The 21,428-nt window shown below is 37.8% G+C and overlaps 1 protein-coding gene across 6 annotated transcripts in view; it reads right to left on the bottom strand.

The window, feature by feature from the left end:
* LOC150086167 (uncharacterized) overlaps positions 1 to 21,428 on the bottom strand; it is a 204,897-nt gene that overhangs the window by 72,911 nt on the left and 110,558 nt on the right. For 5 of the 6 annotated variants that reach the window (XM_090374428.1, XM_090374427.1, XM_090374432.1 and 2 more), the window contains one exon: positions 2,609 to 2,694. In XM_090374428.1, coding sequence (XP_090230554.1) covers positions 2,609 to 2,694 — 86 coding nt within the window. Of the gene's footprint in view, positions 1 to 2,608; positions 2,695 to 9,425; positions 9,827 to 21,428 lie in introns of all 6 variants that reach the window. The other variant, XM_090374431.1, reaches the window with a different exon arrangement.

Here is a 21,428-nt window from a genome sequence, read left to right on the forward strand (position 1 = left end):
AATTCACGGTTGAGCTGGAGTCGAACAACTCTATACCATACCTAGATACACTTGTCCGGCGCGAAGACACATGCTTGAAGACAACGGTTTATCGTAAGCCTATGTGTGCTGGCCAATTTACCAACTTCCAGTCAGCACACAGACGGGGCCACCTCCTCTCAACCGCCCGAACCTTGCTAACTCGCGCCTGGACACACTCCAGCTCTGCAGATGAAAGGCGCAAAGAGATCACCAGAGTCAAAGTAGACCTTACGAGGTGTGGCTACCCCATCGATGTCCTTAACAGATGTGATCTACAAGCACGCGACAACGTGACGACCAACAGCAACACCAACAGTGACGAGTCTTCCACGAGGGCATTCATCCCATACTACCCCAACGTGACGACCAACAGCAACACCAACAGTGACGAGTCTTCCACGAGGGCATTCATCCCATACTACCCCAACCTGTCACAGCAGATCGGTAGAATCCTAAGATCGCATGGGGTGAAGTGCATCCAACTCCCAGGCAAGAAACTGCGTTCTCTCCTTTCCAACATAAAAACACCTGTCCCCACCCTTCTACAGAGTGGTGTGGTCTATCGCATCTCTTGCCGTGACTGCACGAGCTGCTACTTTGGAGAGACTGGTCGTCGTCTCGAGAAACGCCTCTCAGAACATAAAAGGGCGATCCGTTTGGCGGATGTAGAACACTCAGCTATTGCCGAGCATGTCTGGACAACCCACCACGACATCGACCCACACCGCGATGTCGTGGTTGTAGACAAGTCCCACCATTACTTAAGGCGCACCTGGTTGGAATCGTTAAGTATAAAATGCTCGGATACCTCGTTGAACAGGAACAGTGGTTGTCAACTTAACCCCATCACAGAAGCAGTAATTCTGTCCATAGACAAACGCTGGCCACGTCACCACCATACGTCACAGCCACAAACATCAACAAACAATTAACCACGTGTCTCACGTACCATCCTGGCAGTGCATCTCTATTCTAACTGCCATTCAAAGTATTTTAATCTGATGAAGGCTGCCACCCAGCCGAAAGCTAATTCATTTATCATAATTTTAATGCTCTGTGTAACAAAAATAAGATAAATAAATCATGTTTGTTTCATTGTCAATGACAATTGCATGACACTTTTCTTTACTCATTTTCCATTTTATAAATATTTCTTCAATCAGATTCACTATGTTGTTAGCTGTATGAAACCCAGAAATCTCTCAGCAAGCAAGTAAAGCAGAAGCATAGGCTTTGCATTAGCAACACTCCCTTGTGCAGGAATGGACTAGTCTGTGATGCTGGAGAAGGCTCAAAGTCAGGAACCGCTAATATAATATTGTAATTCACATACATGGTGATCAGATTTTGAGTTTCTGCAAAAAAGAATGGGTTGGTGTTGAGATCTTTCCAACTTCAAACATAGAGTGATTGTGAGGGCAAGACACGAAGGTGCCAGTATCTTGACAACAGCCAACATGGTTAAGTGCTCATGTTCTGTGGTGTCATGAACAGGGACGTTCCTAGGGTATGTGGCACCTGAGTGCCAATTGAAATTTAGTGACCTCCTCTTTAAAATTTTCTTCATATGTGTATGTAAGTTTCAGGTTTTCAGGCACCCCTTGAACGTTGGTGCCCGGTGCAGTGCTCTTGCACCCTAGGGACAGCTTGCCACTGGTCATGAGTCTACTGTTACTGACTCAACAGTGATTGAACAACAAACCAAAGGTCACATGTGGGACACCATGTGTGGTCAACCCGGTCCAGCTAACCATGCAATACAATGTAGGAATAGCAAGACCAATATTCACATAGACTCTAGACATTAGCTTGTACAGATTATAGCAGTTGATGGCCATCACGAGCACCCATGTTCACTGTGAGACAAAAAAACTACACCTTCCAAAGCTGTATTATGGGCAAAAGGTAGTGGGGCGGTTGCTAATGCAAAGCCAATTCAGTGTATATATGTATGAGAAAGATAGGGTTTGCAATTCTGGCTACAGAGGAGAATGCCCAAATGGATACTGAAATGTACCCTCCCCCTCCTATATAAAGCTAGGTTCACATAGATACTGTACAGTAGAATTTTTTTTTAGAACATATCCACCATTATATTGTAAGGCTGGATATAAATGCCAAAAGTGAACTAAACAGCATTTTAAATTATATTTCAGTATAATTCATAGTACTATATATCATCTTTTTTTTTCTCATTAGTTGTTGGAGCATCGACTTCTGTGGCCATAATGCACCTCCTAAAGCTTTTGCATTTTACCCTGATCCAAGCACGAGGCAGGATTCGTACCCGCAACCTTTGGGATGCCAGGCAGGCACTTTACCCACCTGGCTAGCCCGGTCGACTATATATCATCTATCTAAATGATTAAAAATTTATGACATCAAAGGATGGCAAACTTTGGTTGCAATTCTTATGTATTGAATACAACAAAGTTCTTTATATTTTGCAAAGTGAATGCAAATGTTTTGATATATTTTTCCCCCTTCAGCTCTCAACTTTTTTTTTGTAAAGAATTATAATCCATTTAGCTTATGCAGCTTAAAAATTAAATATGGAACAATTAAATATTTAAATGAATAACCATACCTGGAAGAGATTCGGGTACAGCCTTGGCCCATGATTGTGGAGTTACTGTTTGTTTTGTCTCATCTGTTACAAATTCCTTGGTTTCTCTGAAATCAAAAAAAAATATATATTAACTAGTTTGATTCTGAGATTAAAAAAAAAAAAAAAAAATTTCACACACACACACACACATTATGTAGAAGAATATGAGAAATATAAAAAGAAAAAGCGTATCAGAACAGATTGATGCCATCACATTATTGATCGAACATTACATCAATCTGTATATAACCTTAATTGCAAAGCTTATCCAGTTGGTATTATATTTTAAAAATTAAGGTTTTATACAGGGTGTTTCAGTTAAACGTTTCAGAACTTCTAAGAGGGGTAGGGTACATCCTGACAACTCGAAATCATATAGCAATGTGGGGTCGGAAATGCTTTCCTGAAGCGGTGTTGTACTCAGAAGCACCATAAAAAGAAAAGAGACCGTAAGTGAGAAATCGTTTGAAATCGTGAGAAATCATGAAAAGAAGCAAAAGGTACATGGATTAAAGTAAGTGTTCGAAGTTTCTTCAACCTCGTATTGCTTTCGCACAGTGGTACCTTGGAAAATGTGCTACAAATCCCCTTTTTCCTGCTGAAGTGTTGTTTTCCGATGAGGCATCCTTCACAAGGGAAGGAATTTTCAACACGCATAACGACCATATCTGGGCGGTCGAGAACCCGCATGCAATACGACGTCGTGCAGCACAGATTCGATTTTCGGTCAATGTATGGGACGGTATTATGGGAGATCACCTCATCGGACCTTACCTGTTACCGTGTCGTCTAACCGGACCTATCTACTTGATCTTTCTGCAGCAAGTATTGCCACAACTTTTGAGAGATGAACAGATTTCTGCATCGACGCAACACACAATGTGGTTCCAACACGATGGAGCCCCTGCCCATTGTAGCGGAGATGTTCGTAACTACCTGGATGTCACATTTGGTCAACAGTGGATCGGACGTGGTGGTCCCGTGCGTTGGCCTGCTCGGTGACCCGACCTATCATGTCTTGATTTTTATTTCTGGGGTCATATGAAATCGCTAGTTTATGACACCCCTGTTGACAATGCTGAGGAGCTGGTTGCAAGAATCGCAGTAGCTGCCGAAGAAATTCGAAATTCGCCTGGAGTATTCCAGAATGTTCGGATGTCCATGCATCGGAGATGTGAGGCGTGCATTGTAGCCCGTGGAAGAAACTTCGAACACTTACTTTAATCCATGTACCTTTTGCTTCTTTTCATGTATTATTAAAACGATTTCTCACTTACGGTCTCTTTTCTTTTTATGGTGCTTCTGTGTACAACACCGCTTCAGGAGAGCATTTCCGACCCCACATTGCTATATGATTTCGAGTTGTCAGGATGTACCCTACCCCTCTTAGAAGTTCTGAAAAGTTTAACTGAAACACCCTGTATATATATTCAAGAAAATTTTATTGCTATGAATCTGCACATGAGAATTTCCATATTCATAATTTAAAAATGAATTTTTCAATATACAGAACTCCACTCACTAGCATTCATTGCCATTAGGAGAAACAAATGATCCATTCATATCAGAAGAGCTTTTAAAAGGAATGATCAGCTGATTCAGTATATGGAAACCATGATAAAGAATTATACTATTAGATATGTATCAAAATTATCCATGAGATGTTCTTTCCCATTATATAGAGGCCATGCAGATGTCTTGTTTAGTATTAGTAGAGGCAAATGATTCAAGAACCAAGCTTATACAGCTTCACCTAGAGAAAAAAAAAAAAAAACCTTCCCACATCAACTGTCCATTCCCTCCAATAATTTGTCTAGTTCTTACTTGAATTTTTTCAAACTATCAACTTACACAACAATAATGTTGTGTAAGTTGGGTGTTTGATTGTTGAAAGTTTATTCCAAGAATCAAGCACCTGCTGGCGGAGGGCAAACTTCTGCCCATCCATCTTGCAACAACAATCTTCCACAATTTGCATTTATGTGTCCTCATGTGTAGTCTGCACAAGAGGAAAAATGCCAACAGCATTAAGCTTGCTCAATCCATTCAAAGCCTGCCTTAAACACTTTAATCAGATCACCTTGCAGGCATATAGTCTCCAAGTACTGCAATTTCTAGATCCAAAGCCTTTCTTGGTAGGCCACCCTTTTGTTCCCTTTACCAATCTCCTTACTCTTCTCTGCACCTGTCCCAGCAGATCTACATCCTTCTTATAATGAAGCCTCCAAACATGTATGCAGAACTCAAGATGTGATCTAACCACTGCTTTGGTCAATGGGATAATCACCGCCTTGTCACGTTACTGTATATCATTAACAAGATGCCATGAGTTGTCCTGGCAGCCTGTCTGCACTGCTCAGGGAACTTCATATCTGATTTCAAAGTTAGCCCAGGTTTTTTTTATTTTCCACTACCCTGAGTGTAATACCACACAGTTGGTATCTTAATCTAGAATTACTGTTACCCATATGCAATACCTTGCATTTGTCAACGTTAAATTTCAACTGCCATTTCTCAGGCCAATTTTTTTTTTTGGTCTTGCTGCAGTAGCTTGCCTTACTTATTGTCATTAATCACCTTGTCAACCTTTGTATCATCTGCAAACTATGACATTAAGCCTGATATACAATCATCAGTATTATTAATAAATACAGAACACAATGGGTGCAACACTGAACCCTTGGGAACTCAACTAATAACAGTTTAACGAGAGCAGTGTTCATAAAAAAATCAGTCTGTCTTCTCCCACTCAAGCATTCTTTTATCCAGAGCAGTGACTTGCCCTTAATGTCACACTGCTCCAATGTGTACTATTGCACATACTGAACAGCAGTTCTGTATGTGCAATAGTATCCAAAGTGTTCCTGAAATCCAATATTAAAATTATGTTTTGCATCCAGTTCCTTTCTTACTGCATCGTAGTAGTAGTAGTAGTGGCATGTAATGCAAGAAAGCAAGTGTATGAGCTTATGCAGCATCAGCCAAAAAAAAAAAAAAAATATCACACCATTCCCTCCAAATGCCTGTCCAGTTCCTCCTTAAATTTATTTAACCTATCAACTTCCACAACGACAGATGGAAGTTTGTTCCAGCAATTAACGACCCACTGGCTAAAGGCAAATTTCCGCACATCTATTCTACATCTGTCTTTTCTTAATTTGAATTTATGCCCCCTTAGGTTCGTAATCTGAACAAGTGGAAGGATCCCATCAGAATTCAGCGTGCTCAACCCATTCAAGGCCATATAGACCTCAATCAGATCACCGTGCAGGTGCTTAGTCTCCAGCCACTGCAATTTGCAGAACTTAAGCCTCTCTTGGTAAGAGGATCCCTTCATTCCCCTAACCAATCTTGTTGCCCTTCTCTGTACACGCTCAAGTAAATCTACATCCTTCCTAAAATGAGGCCTCCAGACCTGTACGCAGTACTCAAGGCGTGGCCTGACCATTGCCTTATACAGAGGGACAATCACCTCCTCCTCCCTGCTAGCAAAATTCCTATATATCATTGACAAAACCCCATGACCTGCCCTGGCAGCCTGTCTGCATTGCTCAGAAAACTTCATATCTGACTGCACAATTACTCCCAGGTCTTTTTCATTTTCTACCATCTTAAGCATAGTACCACACAGTTGATATGTTTCTCTGGGGTTACTTCTACCCATATGCAGTACTTTGCATTTGTCAAGGTTAACCTTCAGTTGCCACTTCTTAGCCCATCTGCCCAAATTATCTAGATCCTGTTGCAGTAGCACATTGCCATTACTGTCATTAACAACCCTGGCAACCTTTGTATCATCTGCAAACTTCAACATTAAGCCTGATATACCTTCATCAATATCATTGATAAATATACAAAACAACAGTGGACCTAACACTGAACCCTGTGGGACTCCACTAATAACATTAGTCCATGAAGAGCAGCACCCATTGATTACCACCCTCTGTCTTCTCCCACTTAACCATCCTTTTATCCATTGTAGCAACTTACCCTTAATACCATTCTGCTCCAATTTGTACAATAGTCTTCCATTTGCAAGAGTGTCAAAAGCTTTCCTGAAATCCAAATATATGATATCAAAATTATTTTTTGCATCCAGTTCCTTTGTAACCACATCATAATATCCTATCAAATTTGTCAGACAAGACTTTCCCTTAACAAACCCATGCTGTGACTGAATTATTACTGCAGTCTTGTCTAGATGATCCTGCAATGCATCTTTAACCAGTGACTCCATTATTTTACCCGGAACAGAAGTTAAACTAACTGGTCTGTAATTACTCGTGTCACCCTTCAATCCCCCTTTGTGAATTGGGGATACATTTGCACATCTCCAGTCCGTGGGAACCTCCCCTGAGTCCAAGGATGCTCTCATAATTATGGCTAATGGTTTGCTTAGTTGCTTTGCCACTTCCTTTAATATAACTGGATAGATCCCATCCACCCCAGGTGCTTAGTATACAACAAGATTGGTCGGACAAGATATTCTCGTAACAAATGCATGCTGTAACTGCATTTCTGTCTACATATTCTTGCATTACTTCTTTAACCAGCAACCCTGTTATTTTCCCTGTAACAGAAGTTAAGCTAACAAGTCTGTAATTACTCATCACTTTTTGAATCCCTTTGTGAATTGGGGATACATTCACACATCTCTCCTGAATGAAAAAAAAAATGCTCTCATAATTATGGCTAAAGGTTTGCTTACCTGCTTTGCTGCCTCGTTTAATATAAATGGATAGATCCTATTCGACCCAGGGATCCCTTTTTTTTTGTGTTTAGCTTCAACAATTTATCTTCCACTTTTCTCTCAGTTATCACAATACCATTCACCTCCCTGTTAAGGGTTTGATAAACCTCTAGTATCACCTTTCCTAAAGAATTTGTGTGAATGTCGATGAAAAATACTTATCAGTTTGTCAGCAACCTGAGCAGGATCATCAACAGTTAAACCACTGATATCAAATGGACCATTGTGAATCAACCCCCTTCCTTCTACTATTAATATAAGTAAAGATGTCTTTGTTGTTTTTCTGTGCATTCTTTGCCAGAGACCTTTCATAATCTCCCTTAGCTTATCTAACCTCCTTCATGAATTGATTGCTGATCAGTTTATATATACCATAGGCTTCTGTATCACCTGATAATTTATATGCATCCTTTCACATTTTTCTTCTCTGCCACAATCTTATAATTTAATCTGACATCCATTTAGGTCTAAGTCTTGAATAGTATTTTTTAGTTGGTATGAAAGCCTAACAGCTTCTATGATTACTTCCCTGAATGCTTCGAAATTTAGAATTTACTGTTGGTAACATTGTCCGTTGGTCCCACTGCACATAATTTAAAAATTGAGAAAAGTGTACTTACTTTTCTTTGATTTTTTTTTTTTTTTTTTTTTTTTGATTTGGTAGTTGTTGGCGCATCGGCTTCTGTGGCCATATTGCACCTCCCAAGGTTTTTGCAGTACTTTGATCCAAGCCCGAGGCGGGAATCGAACCCGCGACCTTTGGGTTGCCGGGCAGGTACTTTACCCACTCGGCTAGCCCGGTCGGCTTCTTACTTTTCTTATCATATGAAAGAAAAATTCTCTCTCTCTTTCCCCTCAACAGTAATGTCTTTAAGTAAATCCCACATCAGTACACTGCTGATCACTGTCATCTAATGGGTCTTGTACCTGCTGATTCACTGCTAATAATCAGATTAAGAGTATTGATTCCTCTTGTTGCCTTTCTATCATGCCGCTGTATTGAAAAAAAGTCATCCAATAAATCCAACAAAAGTCTTGCTAGTGTTTCAATGTCAATACACAAGTCAAGTTCCAGTCAATAAATGGAAAGTTAAAATTCCAATTATAAGACATTCTGATTTGCTGGCCCACTATTTCTCTGTATAATTTTTGCACTCCTATGCTAAATTTTTTTTTCTCAGTGTTTATGTCACACCAAACTGACTCAATATTAACACTGGCCAACCATGTCGACTGGATGCACTGCTTAGATTTAATATGCTTCTCAACTAACAGCATAAAGTCCCCCCTCCAGTTCTGTTTGTACACACTGTACTTCCCATATTTAAATTCTGCTTCCCTTATGGCCGAGTGATACCATTTCTCCGATATCCCTACATTGTCTGCACTTGATGACTTAATTAGTACTGCCTCAAATTTATTTACTATGCTCCTAGCATTAGTGTAAATGCAAATATACATGCTAATTTCAAATGCCTTGCTTTCCATTCTGCTGAATGTTCCAATAGAAACAGTGCAAGAATCACTTTCAACTCTTCCTGCTTCTTTTTTCTTCTTTCTCTGAAAGCCAAGAACTAATGTAGTTGATTTCAGCTGGCCTTGGATAAGCATGCATTTAGTGCAATCAAAAAATCCAAAACATTTTCAAAATATTAAGGAGAAAGCTTGCTGCCACCACCATTGAAATGGATTAAGAATAAATTTAAATCAGCATCAGGAAATTAATATTATAGCTTATCTAGATACTAACAGTAGCTACATGCAGTAATTCCGTTTAATACATGTGTATTTCAAAAGTAGTTCACATAAAAAATGACATACTGTTAAATTTTAAAGTAACAATTTTATGCATAATTAGTGATAGGCATAATAGATTATTTGTGTGTTGTGTGTGTGTGTGTGAGAGAGAGAGAGAGCTTTATCTTTAGTTTTGATATCAGATTGAATCCCTCCACTATTACTTTTTTTTCTTTTCCTGTTTTCAACTATCAATTTCACAATAAACAATTTGCATATATATAATCAATAATTTAAATAATTGATTACTGATTATTCAATTATGTCCATCGCTAATGCACATTCTTTATGGACAATATGATGAACCCATTCAGAGGATATGCTTAGTGTTGTTCATATGTACTGTAATCCAGTATTATAATCCTTCAAAATTAGGCCACAAACAGCATCAATGTTTTCTGTGAGGTATGCAGTCACTGGTGATCCAGTTAAACCTGTTTAACTTTTGTGATTCCATTATCCAGCCCCACTTTTTTGAATTCAGAAACTCAGTTTTCTTGATGGTACTGTGTGGACAATCATTCTGTAATGTCTCCAATCATGTCCCCATGGATTTGTTTCCAGACAGTCCTTTCAAAAATGGTGTTTCATTACTGCACGGCTCTCTTCTTTGTGAAATCACTGGTATCAGTTGGCATGACTTTTTAAATCTAAAATAATAGAATAATAATATTTAAGATATTACTCTAAAAATTAGGTTACATGTAGATGATTTTTTATTTATTATTATCTTAATTTATTTTCAAATAAAGATATGTATGGAAGGCCAGAAAATTTTTAAACACTTTTTTATCCATTTGTAACTTAACTATTTCTCCTATATCATTATAAAGCATTTAAATATTCAGTTGATTTTGGGAAGGAGAATACAACTTTGAAATCTGCTTTGAGACCCTTGATCCGACCCCTTAATAACTTGTCTAGTTCTTCAAATTCATTTGAAGTACTTGCTTCCGGAGCACCAGATGGAAGATTTTTCCAACAATAAACGAACTGCGGGCCGAAAACAAATTTCCACACATCTATCCTGCAACCATCCTTCTGATCATTCATTTTCTTAATTATTTATTTTTATAAAATATTTTTTTTTAGAATGTGTAGTTTTCTCTAAATATAGATCTGGAGATTATTTTTTCTCCAAATATATGTCAGCCAATAGCAGTAAAAAAAAAAAAAACCTTACATTACTATTTAAAAAGTAGAAAAGTATTATTATTATTTTTTTTTATTCAAGTAATGCTGATTGCTGGCAAGTGATTTGTGTACAGAATATAACAGCATGACTTGTTTTTCTTTGGGGGGGGGGGGAAGAGGGAGAGTATAATCTGCTATAAAACTCAAATTTTTTTCTTTATAATTCAAAAATTTCAGGGAGTCTTTTTTGAAATGTACCTGCATATGACAGTGGCTACAGTAACTAGACAATTCTTGGAGCCCAGCCGAGACTTTAATATTACATTTTTAAGTAATTAAATACATTTTTAATAACTGGCAAAAAATTCAACAAACTTAATATAATAAAAAAAATTATCTTATTGATTTATTTTATGTTAGAATTGACTTTCTGCTTTTTAATCCTCACATCTACACATGTATAAACATATACAAACACACGGGGAGCCTATCATGCACTTTGCACCAGAGTTCACATTATCTTACAACACCTCTGAAAGTATTAAACTGAATTAGTTAGTACGTGGATAAGTTATAATAATATTAATTTCCTGACACAGATTTATATTTATCCCTAAGTACTACAGGGATAAATTTAAATAATATTTCCTGTTGGTTTAAATTTCTTTACAGTGAATGAAACTGATGATTAGACTTGATTTATAGCCTATGATTAGGCTTAATCTAGTCTGTAATCAAGTCACAAAGGAAATTAGGCACGCAAAAGCAGATTACGAGAAATCTTTGGAAAAGGATGCAAAGAAAAATAGCAATGAGTTCTTTACTTATGTAAACTCTAGAAGGAAAGGGATGAATCAGATTGGACCACTTAACATAGATGGGTTGACTACTGATGATCATGCTCAGGTAGCTGATAAACAATGAGTATTTTGCATCTACATTAGGAGTTATTCAATGAGGGGAGTGCCAGTTTATCAAAGGCTAACAGGGAACTAAGTGATTTTGTAATAACTGAGAGCAAAGTGGAGGAGAAATTGTTGAAGTTAAACATAGGGAAGGCACCTGGGGTGGACGGGATCTATCCAGTTATATTAAAGGAGGCAGCAAAGGAAGTAAGCAAACCCTTAGCCATAATTATGAGAGCTTCCTTGGACTTAGGGGAGGCCCCCATGGACTGGAGGTGTGCAAATCTATCACCAATTCACAAAGGGGGTTCAAAAGGTGACAAGTAACTACACACCTGATAGTTTAACTTGTGTTCCGGGGAAAATAATGGAATCACTAGTTAAAGAAGCACTGCAGGGTCATCTAGACAAGGCTGCAGTAATAGTTAAGACACAGCATGGGTTTATTAAAGGGAGGTCTTGTCTGACCAATTTGATTGGATACTATGATGTGGTCACAAAGGAACTGAATTCCAAAAATAATTTTGATATCATATACTTGGATTTCAGGAAAACTTTTGATACTATTGCACATGGAAGACTGCTGTACAAATTGAAGAGGTATGGCATTAATGGTAAGTTGCTACAATGGATAAAGGGATGGTGAGTGGGAGACAACAGAAAGTGGTAATCAATGAACACTGCTCTTCATGGACAAATGTTATTAGTGGAGTTCACCAGTGTTGGGCCCATTGTTGTTTTGTATATTTATCAATGATATTGATGAAGGTATATCAAGTTTAATGTTCAAGTTTGCAGATGATACAAAGGTTGGCAGGGTTGTTAACGACAGTAAAGACAGTATGCTACTCCAACTGGATCTAGGATAAGTTGGGAAAATGGGCTGAGAAGTGGCAACTGAAGTTTAACATTGACAAATGCAAAGTACTGCAATAACCGAAGAGAAATGTACCAACTGTGTGGTACTACACTCTGGGAAGCGGAAAGTGAAAAAGACCTGGGGGGGTAATTGTGCAGTCAAATATGAAGTTTGCTGAGCAGTGCAGATGGGCTGCCAGGGCAGGTTATGGAGTCTTGTCAATGATATATAGGAATTTTGCTAGCAGGGACAGGGAGGTGATTATCCCGTTATACAAGGCAATGGTCAAGCCACACTTAGAGTAGTGTGTACAGGTCTGGAGACCTCATTTTAGGAAGGATGTAGAGTTGCAGAATGAGTACAAAGAAGGGGAACAAAGGGATGCTCTTACCAAGAAAGCTTAATTTCTGCAAATTGCAATGCCTGGAGAGTAGGCACCTGCAAGGTGATCTGATTGAGGTGTATAAGGCCTTGAATGGGTTGAGCAAGCTGAATGCTCAGGGATTCTTCATCTTGCTCAGACTAAGAACCTGAGGGGATACAGTTTCAAATTGAGGAAAGATAGTTGGAGAATAGATGTGTGGAAATTTGCTTTAGCCAGTGGGTAGTTGATTGGTGGAACAGGCTTCCATCTTTTGTTGTGGAAGCTAATAGTCTAAATAAATTGAAGGCTGAGCTGGGCAGGCATTTGGAATGAATGGAGAAATGGGAGGGTTTTTTTTTGGCTGATGCTGCATAAGCTTGCTTTCTTGCATCGTATGCCTCTAACTAATGCTAATTTCAATAAAGTGTATATGTGGCAGATCTCGTTAATATGCATAATTCTGGGTTTCTTTCTGCAGAAAGCTAAACCATATTAAAAATTTTCCAGTCCTTGATTTCTAAAAGTTGGCAGTTCCATATGTGTAATTCTGGAATGAATATCTATGCATCATACTTGTTTACTTATTGGTAAGTTATCCAATATGGATAACTTACCAGCAGAGAAAAAAACTTAAAAGGAAAAATAAATATCTGACTGGATCATTAAATCAATTATGATTCCTCAGATCATTCCTCTTTATTCAGAGAGCTATGGTAATTCCAATGATAATGCATGCAGCAGGGTGCTGACCTTTTGAGAAAAGCACTTTTATTAGACCCAGATCAGTCAATCAATTTTAGGGAGTAACAGATGGCTGGATTTTGTGAAGTTCACTCTTGTACAGTGCAGTATAGATTTAACATTTACATATGCAAGGTTCTTCATGTGGATAGCAGTAATCACACAATAACCTGCCAATGGTCGGGTACAACACTGAGCTTAGTGGAGAACAAAAAAGATCCGGAGTAATTGTGCAGTCAGACATGAAGTTTTTTGAACAGTGCAGACAGGCTGCTAGGACAGCTCATGGAGTTTTTTCAAAGGAATTTTGCCATCAGGAATAAGGAGGTAATTATCCCTGATGATGTATAAGGCAATGGTTATGCTATACCTTGGGTACTACATGCAGGTCTAGAAGCCTCATTTTAGGAAGGATGTTGATCTTTTGGAATGGGTGCAGAGAAGGGCAATAAGGTTACTGAGGGGAACAAAAGGGTACTCTTACCAAAAAAGGCTTCCATTCTACAAATTGCAACACCTGTAAACTAGGCAACTGCAAGAGATCTGACTGGGTCATTATTCATATTTGAATGGATTGAACCCCTGTCTTTTTTTCTCTCCATGGGCAGGAGTTGCAATGTTTTTTCCTGGATTTGAAAAATGCAAAAAAATAAAATAAATAAATAATATAAACTTGACTAAAATCTATAAGAAAATTTTCAGGGAAAACTATAAAAGACGTGTGAATAAAAAAAATTCAGAAAAATTCCAGACGTTGGTAAATCTGTGTACAGCTAACATTAAATTCATCTATAAGCTATATCAGTGCTGTAAAAATAGGATGGCATTCATAGTAAAGTGCTATGGAAACTGGCTACATATGATTTATATAATTAAGCAATTTTCATATTACACTGCTGTTTTAATTAATGATACAAGTAGAGAATATTCTTCAAAGATCATTCTTAAGAATTATTCATCCTTAACGTTACCAAATGCACAAAGATTATAAATTTACTGTCAACTACTGGCAATGTGAGTTGAAGGATTCACATCTTGAGGTAAAAGTGGGGGGAAAAAAAAACACCCCAACAAAATTTTGGGGTTCTTTTTTTCTCTTTTAAACAATAAAAAGTTTGGTTTTTTTTCTCCCTATGTCTGATATCAACATCCTTCTGAAACACATTAGCATTCATCTGGGACAGAACTATGTACATGAATGTGACACAAAATAAATTGTTTTACTAAAATGATTAAAAACTTTCTTTAAATAATCAAAAACTATACCCCTCTGGTTTCTCCAATGATCTTACAATGAATACAAATTAACAAAGACTGTGCTATTCAAGTATTACCCTATTATATTGATTAAAGCATAAAAAATAGCAAAATTCATTAAATTCATTTATAGAAGAGGATGATTTTGTCATGTACTGATCAAATCTCAACAATAAAAACAACACAAAATGTTTTAAGATTTATAAAGATTAAATTTTAAAAAAAAGTAAAAGTCGAGTTTCTATAAGAGCTTCTATAAGTGTACGTATCTTTTCTTTTCCATTTTTAAAAATTTAATATGAACAACATTTTGGTTCAACTACCAGTATATGCTACAATCAGTAATTTCTAAGTCTCCTAAATTCCCTCTATTATTACCACATATAAGTGCCCACACAAGATATAAAAACAAAGTTATTAACTAGGAATTCAAAAGGTCTAAGGTGCATGACATTTCAAGCCAAGTATTTGCCTTCTCATGATACTCTGACCTTTAATACTACAGATTTACAATACAGCTTGAACGAACAGCTATTCTAGCTTTTAGTAACTAGAATAAAGACAAACAGTGTATTTGAGAAATAAACCCCAGGAACTAATAGGGCATGAAAACAACTTTGAAGTAAATAAATCAACATACCCCCCCCCCAATTTCTGCATAAAAAGATATGATCAAAAGTAAAGATGATGAAAATTAACAAGGTAACTATGATTCTTACCATTACTTAAATCATTTCATATTTTCTTATATCCTACCTTTTTGTACAGCCACAGCACCAGGAACAAAACATTTTATAAAAACACCTTGTGTAAATATAACTACAGTATTTGTATAAAATAATAACTATTTACACTCAAGTTATCACTTTCATGGCATATTAAATCACAGGTATTTTAATAAATCCAAACCAGTTATACTGGGCAAAATAAAGATGCCAAAATAAGTACATCACCAATGAGAATCACACTTGTTACACAATAACCATATAACACAAAAGAATACATATGGCACATTGATTCACTAATTTTTTAAACTGACAGTATTTAAAAAGATGTGAAACAAGCAGTAAAAGAAAATGAGAAAACAATGAAGAGAAATATATCAAGGAGTTCCAAATATAAGCAATAAAACCACATGGGCATGGTTCAGCTGCTTCCACTTCAGTGGGTTTCCACAATGTGATTTGCTGAAAGGAAGGGATATCTGTTGTCATGACAACAAGATGCTAGTAAGCTTGATTTCAAAGTACTGTACTGATGTAATGACATTCCTCATTTAGATCACTGAAATGGGAAACAATCTTAGGCCCTACCAGAGCATAAGCATCCTGCACTCCAGTTTCATTGACAACAGTTACTACTTCCTTGGGACAGAAATACTTAATGCAGATGTATTACTATGGCAACCACGAAACTTAGGTCACAGAAAGTGGTAAGCCCAATGTAAGATTACAAACATTTCTTTAAACATTTAAACAAATCACAGAAATGTTACTTCTAAATGTTGCACAAAATGAAAGCACTTAATTTTTTTTTAAATATATAATTGAAAGAAAAAATTATTTCTATAAAGAACACAAAGCAGACAAAATTTCATTTTGTCTGCTTTGTATAAACATATCATTTATATAAACATATCATTTCATTTACTTAATGATGGATTTTTTTTTTTTTTTTTTTTAACGCTCACTGGATAAGAGTATAATCTAAGTTATTCATCCTAACAAATTTCTCACATCTAAATTTTTGTTTATACTGCCCTCAATCAATTAGCAATTTTACCTATTCTTCACATCTATTTTAACTTTATTCCAGCTAAGAAAAGCATTTTACATAAAACAAAAAAATGGTTCTGTTTTGCACTACAACCACTCTGTACACTGTGGGTGTACTCAGTGGTTGTAATGCAACCACTGTGTACATCCACAGTGTACAGAGTGGTTGCATTATATTGTGTAATCTAAGTGTATCTTTCAAGAACAACTGTAAAGGATCAAATGGCACATACTTTGCTTTGCTATGAATCACACTGATGACTGATGTTTATTTTTGTTTTTTTTCTAAGTCTAGGTGTGCACAAGATAGACTAGGTTTGTGAGAGAGAGAAGACAGCACTTTCCCATTTACCCACAGAAGGGAACACTTTGTTCAACCCAGTCATCCTATTACACCATGTTTCAACTCTATTTCGTGTTTTCCTGTATCCCAATTATTATTATTATTATTATTATTATTATTAGCCATATAGTGCGAGGAAGCCAGGGGCTTATGCTGCACCAGCCAAAAAAAAAAATTCCCGAGTTACCCTAAGAGAGAGAGAGAGAGAATCAGAAGTAGAAAGGAATCACCAACAAGAAAGAGAAGAATGATGATATCCAGCTCAGGATTGTGGAAAGGTATTATCCCAACCATTCTTGAGAAAGTGTACAGCATGGTTTTCCTGTCTTAACCCTTCTAACTAACACACACCTTTTCATACACTTTCTATTTAGTTGTCATTTTTAGCTTTTCTATTGAAATGGAAATTGTCTAATATTATTTAGGATTTATATAATTTATCCCCTTCCTCATCACAATAAATTTCTTGAGCTGTACCAGTTTTTAAGTGCATTTACACACATATATATATATATATGCACGAGGTGTGGCAAAAAAGTTCCTGGATTGGTGTGTTGTTGCAGTCATGTTTGAAGAGTTTGAAAATAAACAAAAGTGGTATGCTGTAGTTCAATTTCTTCCAACAGATGGGTACAGAGATTGTACAGTAGGTTGGCAGGTTGCAAGTAACAACCAGTTGTCACAATTGCGATGGAGCAAACAAATGAATATCAAATTTTACTTTAAATTGGGAAAATCTGCAACAGAACCATATAAAACATTAAAAAGCTGTTTATGGTGATGAAACATTAATGCTTACAAGTGAGTTTGAATGGTATAAGATGAGCGGTTCAAAGATTGTCAGTTGACTTTTAGAATGATGGACGATGAGACAGATACAAATGAGATAAATGAGATAATTTGTCAAATTTTGTATGAAGATTTAGGGAAAGGAAGGTGTGTGCAAATTTTTTGCCTCACAGAAGAGCAGAAACAACAAAGGGGGGCCATTACACAAAGACTTCATCAAGACTTGTCAAGACAATCATGCACTTCAGCCAAGTTTGTGCCTTGCAACCCAACTGGTGATCAAGGAGAGTGAAAAGCCTCACATGCCAGGACTTTCAACATTTTGCTGTTGGCCCACAAGTTTTTCCTTCCATTATTACTGGTATATTATGGTCATGATCCAGGAACAAAAAACCAGTCCTTTCATAGGAGGACTTTGTCTTCTTTAAGACCCAAAAAAAACTGGCAGATTGCAAGTGGCAACCAGTTTCTTTACTAGCGTTAACATTCCACGTCACAATTGCGATGGAGCAAACAAATGAAACCAGCAGCAAATTCAAAATGGGAAGCATTCAAAGAATTAATCTTGGAAGCTACTAGGCTTTTCATACCAACTAAGAAATATTGTTCAAGGTTTAGGCCTAAATGGATGTCAGATGAACTAATGAGACATGTGGCAGAGAAGAAAAATGCATGGGATACATATACATATAAATGGGATACATACATATTAAGAGAAGGAGACCGGCGGAATTACTTAGCAAGTAGAGGTCACTGTTGAAAAAAAGCCGTGAATTAGGGTTGAATTTGAAAGTGTCTGCAATTCTGCCCAGACACGATAGGAGGGAGTATATGATGAGAGCCTTGTCGATCAATTCGGCCCTGGAGGGATTGTGCAAGGCTCAAGGGGTAGAATTTTTTTCAGCCTGGACTGTACTTGTTAACAGGAGAGATTGCTTCTACAGGGATGGGATACACTTAAATAGAAAGGGTGCAAGAATTTTTGCTGATGCTGTCGAGGCAGTGTTAGGTGGGTCGGAAAACTGCTAGTTGGGGGGGATACAAGGACTAATAGATTAACAGTAGCCACTGGCAGAGGTGGAAGTGATTCATGCACTGCTTCTATTGAAATGAGCAGAAGCCTGAAAAACAAGATGCAGGATATTTCAGAGACTGCTGGGAGTCATTGCGGTACAAGTAAACACATGGGTTGTGTTAGGGTAGCTAAGAATAGAAACAGGTGCATGTATACCTGCGTGTACACCAATGCTAGGAGTTGGGTAAATAAATTTGATGAATTTGAGGTATTGCTCAAAACATCAAAGGCAGATATTGTTGGGATATCAGAGACGTGGTATCACACAGATATAAGTAATGCGGAACTGGAATTTGGGGAATACAATGTGTATAGAAAGGATAGACAGGACAGGAGGGGAGGAGGGGTTATGCTATTAATTAAGAAACACATAAAGTCCAAGGAAGTGAAGCCAGTCGACATCGATGGACAGGGCAGTGTCGAGTCAGTATGGTGTGACATAAGCATAGGGAAATCAAAATTGAGAGTAGGGGTGTGCTATAGGCCTAATGACTCTGATGAGTATAATAAGATATTGTACAGGGAAATAGAGTGGGCCAGTAAATCAGAGATATACTGGCACTATCTTATAATGGGGGATTTTAATTTCCCAGATATTGACTGGAATTTGTGGGTTGGTCACTCACACACTAGCAAGGCTTTTGTGGATTTATTGGATGATTGTTTTCTACATCAACATGTTCGTGAGGCAACAAGAGGGTGCAATACTCTTGATCTGATTATCAGTAGTGATTCTTCATGCATTAAGAATCTGCAGATAAATGAACCACTAGGTGGCAGTGATCACAGTGTGTTGAAGTGGGATTTACTCAAGGAGGTAACTACCATCAGAGGTAAAGGGAAGGGTTTTTGTTTTCGTAAAGGCGACTATGATGGTCTGAGACAGTATTTAAATTCTATACAGTGGGACCAACTGATGATGTTACCAACAGCAAACTCAAAATGGGAAGCATTCAAGGAACTAATCTTGGAGGCTACCAAGCTTTACATACCAACTAAGAAATATTGTTCAAGGTTTAGGCCTAAATGGTTGTCAGATGAACTAATGAGACATGTGGCAGAGAAGAAAAATGCATGGGATACATACAAATTAATGGGTGACATTGAAGCCTATGATAGATATAAGTTGGTCTGTAACCAAGTCACAAAGGAGATTAGGCAGGCAAAGGCAGACTACGAAAAATCCTTGGCAAAGGATGCAAAGAAAAACAGAAAAGAGTTCTTTACATATTTAAACTTGAGAAGGAAAGGGATGAATCAGATTGCTCCACTGGATATTGATGGTTCAACGTTGTTGTTTTGGATTTTAGGAGCATTAGCAACTAAGGCCATATTGCTCCGGGATATGTGGTAATCATTCTTTGACTTTTCCACATCCTCCGTATTTGGTGGTGACGGGCTCGAACCCCGGTCTAATCAAGAAGCGTGTGCTATGCACTGCTGCTCCTTCCCACCTGGCTACGGAGGCACCTGATGGTTCAACAGTTGAGGATCCTGCTCAGGTGGCTAACAATCTAAACGAGTATTTTGCATCTACATTCACGCATGAGGAGTTATTCAGGAAGGAGAATGATGTAGGTAAAGTAAACATTGGCAGTGAGCTGGATGATTTTGTAATAACTGAGAGGAAAGTGGAGGAGAGATTGTTGAGGATAAACATAAAAAAGGCACCTGGGGTGGATGGGATCTATCCAGTTATATTAAAGGAGGCAGCAAAGGAAGTAAGCAAACCCCTAGCCATAATTATGAGAGCTTCTTTGGACTCAGGGGAGGTACCCATAGACTGGAGATGTGCAAATGTAACCCCAATTCACAAAGGAGGATCAAAGGCTGACACAAGTAATTATAGACCTGTTAGTTTAACTTCTGTTCAGGTAAATTAATGGAGGCACTGGTTAAAGAAGCACTGCAGGATCATGTAGACAAGAATTCAGTTATAGCTCAGACGCAGCATGGTTTTGTTAAGGGCAGGTCTTGCCTGACCAATTTGATTGGATACTATGATGTAGTCACAAAAGAACTGGATGCAGGGAATAACTTTGATATTATATATTTGGATCTTAGAAAGGCTTTTGATACTGTTGCACATGGAAGACTGCTGCACAAATTGGAGAGCAGTGTGGCATTGGAGGCAAATTGCTGCTATGGATAAGGGGATGGTTGAGTGGCAGAAGACAGAGAGTGGTAATCAATGGACACTGCTCAACGTGAACTAATGTTATTAGTGGAGTTCCTCAGGGTTCAGTGTTGGGTCCGTTGTTGTTTTCGGTTTTTATGAATGATATTGATGATGGGATATCAAGTTTAATGTCCAAGTTTGCAGATGATACAAAGGTTGGCAGGGTTGTTAAGGACACTACTGACACTATACTGCTGCAACAGGATCTGGAAAGGTTGAACAGATGGGCTGAGAGGTGGCAAATGACGTTTAACATTGACAAATGTAAAGTACTACATATGGGAAACAGTAACACCAGAGCAACGTATGAACTCTGCGGTACTACACTGACAGTGGTGGAGAATGAAAAGGACCTGGGGGTAATTGTGCAGGCAGATATGAAGTTCTCTGAGCAGTGCAGACGAGCTGCAAGAGTAGCTCATGGTGTCTTGTCAATGATATACAGGAATTTTTCTAGCAGGGATAAGGAGGTGATTATTCCCTTGTATAAGGCAATGGTTAGGCCACATCTTGAGTACTGTATACAGGTCTGGAGGCCTCATTTCAAGAAGGATGTAGAGCTGCTGGAACGGGTACAGAGAAGGGCAACAAGATTAGTGAATGGAACAAAGGGTTGCTCTTACGAAGAAAGGCTTAAGTTTTGCAAATTACAGTCTGGAGACTAGGCACCGGTGAGGTGATCTGATAGATATTGTTCAAGGTTTAGGCCTAAATGGATGTCAGATGAACTGATGAGGCATATGGCAGAGAAGAAACATGCATGGGATACATACAAATTAACACATGACACAGAAGCCTATGATAGATACAAGTTGATCTGTAACCAAGTTA

Source organism: Mastigoproctus giganteus, chromosome 5 (assembly GCF_048544385.1).
Source record: "Mastigoproctus giganteus isolate SK-2022 chromosome 5, ASM4854438v1, whole genome shotgun sequence".
NCBI classification, from domain to species: Eukaryota; Metazoa; Arthropoda; class Arachnida; order Uropygi; family Thelyphonidae; genus Mastigoproctus; species Mastigoproctus giganteus.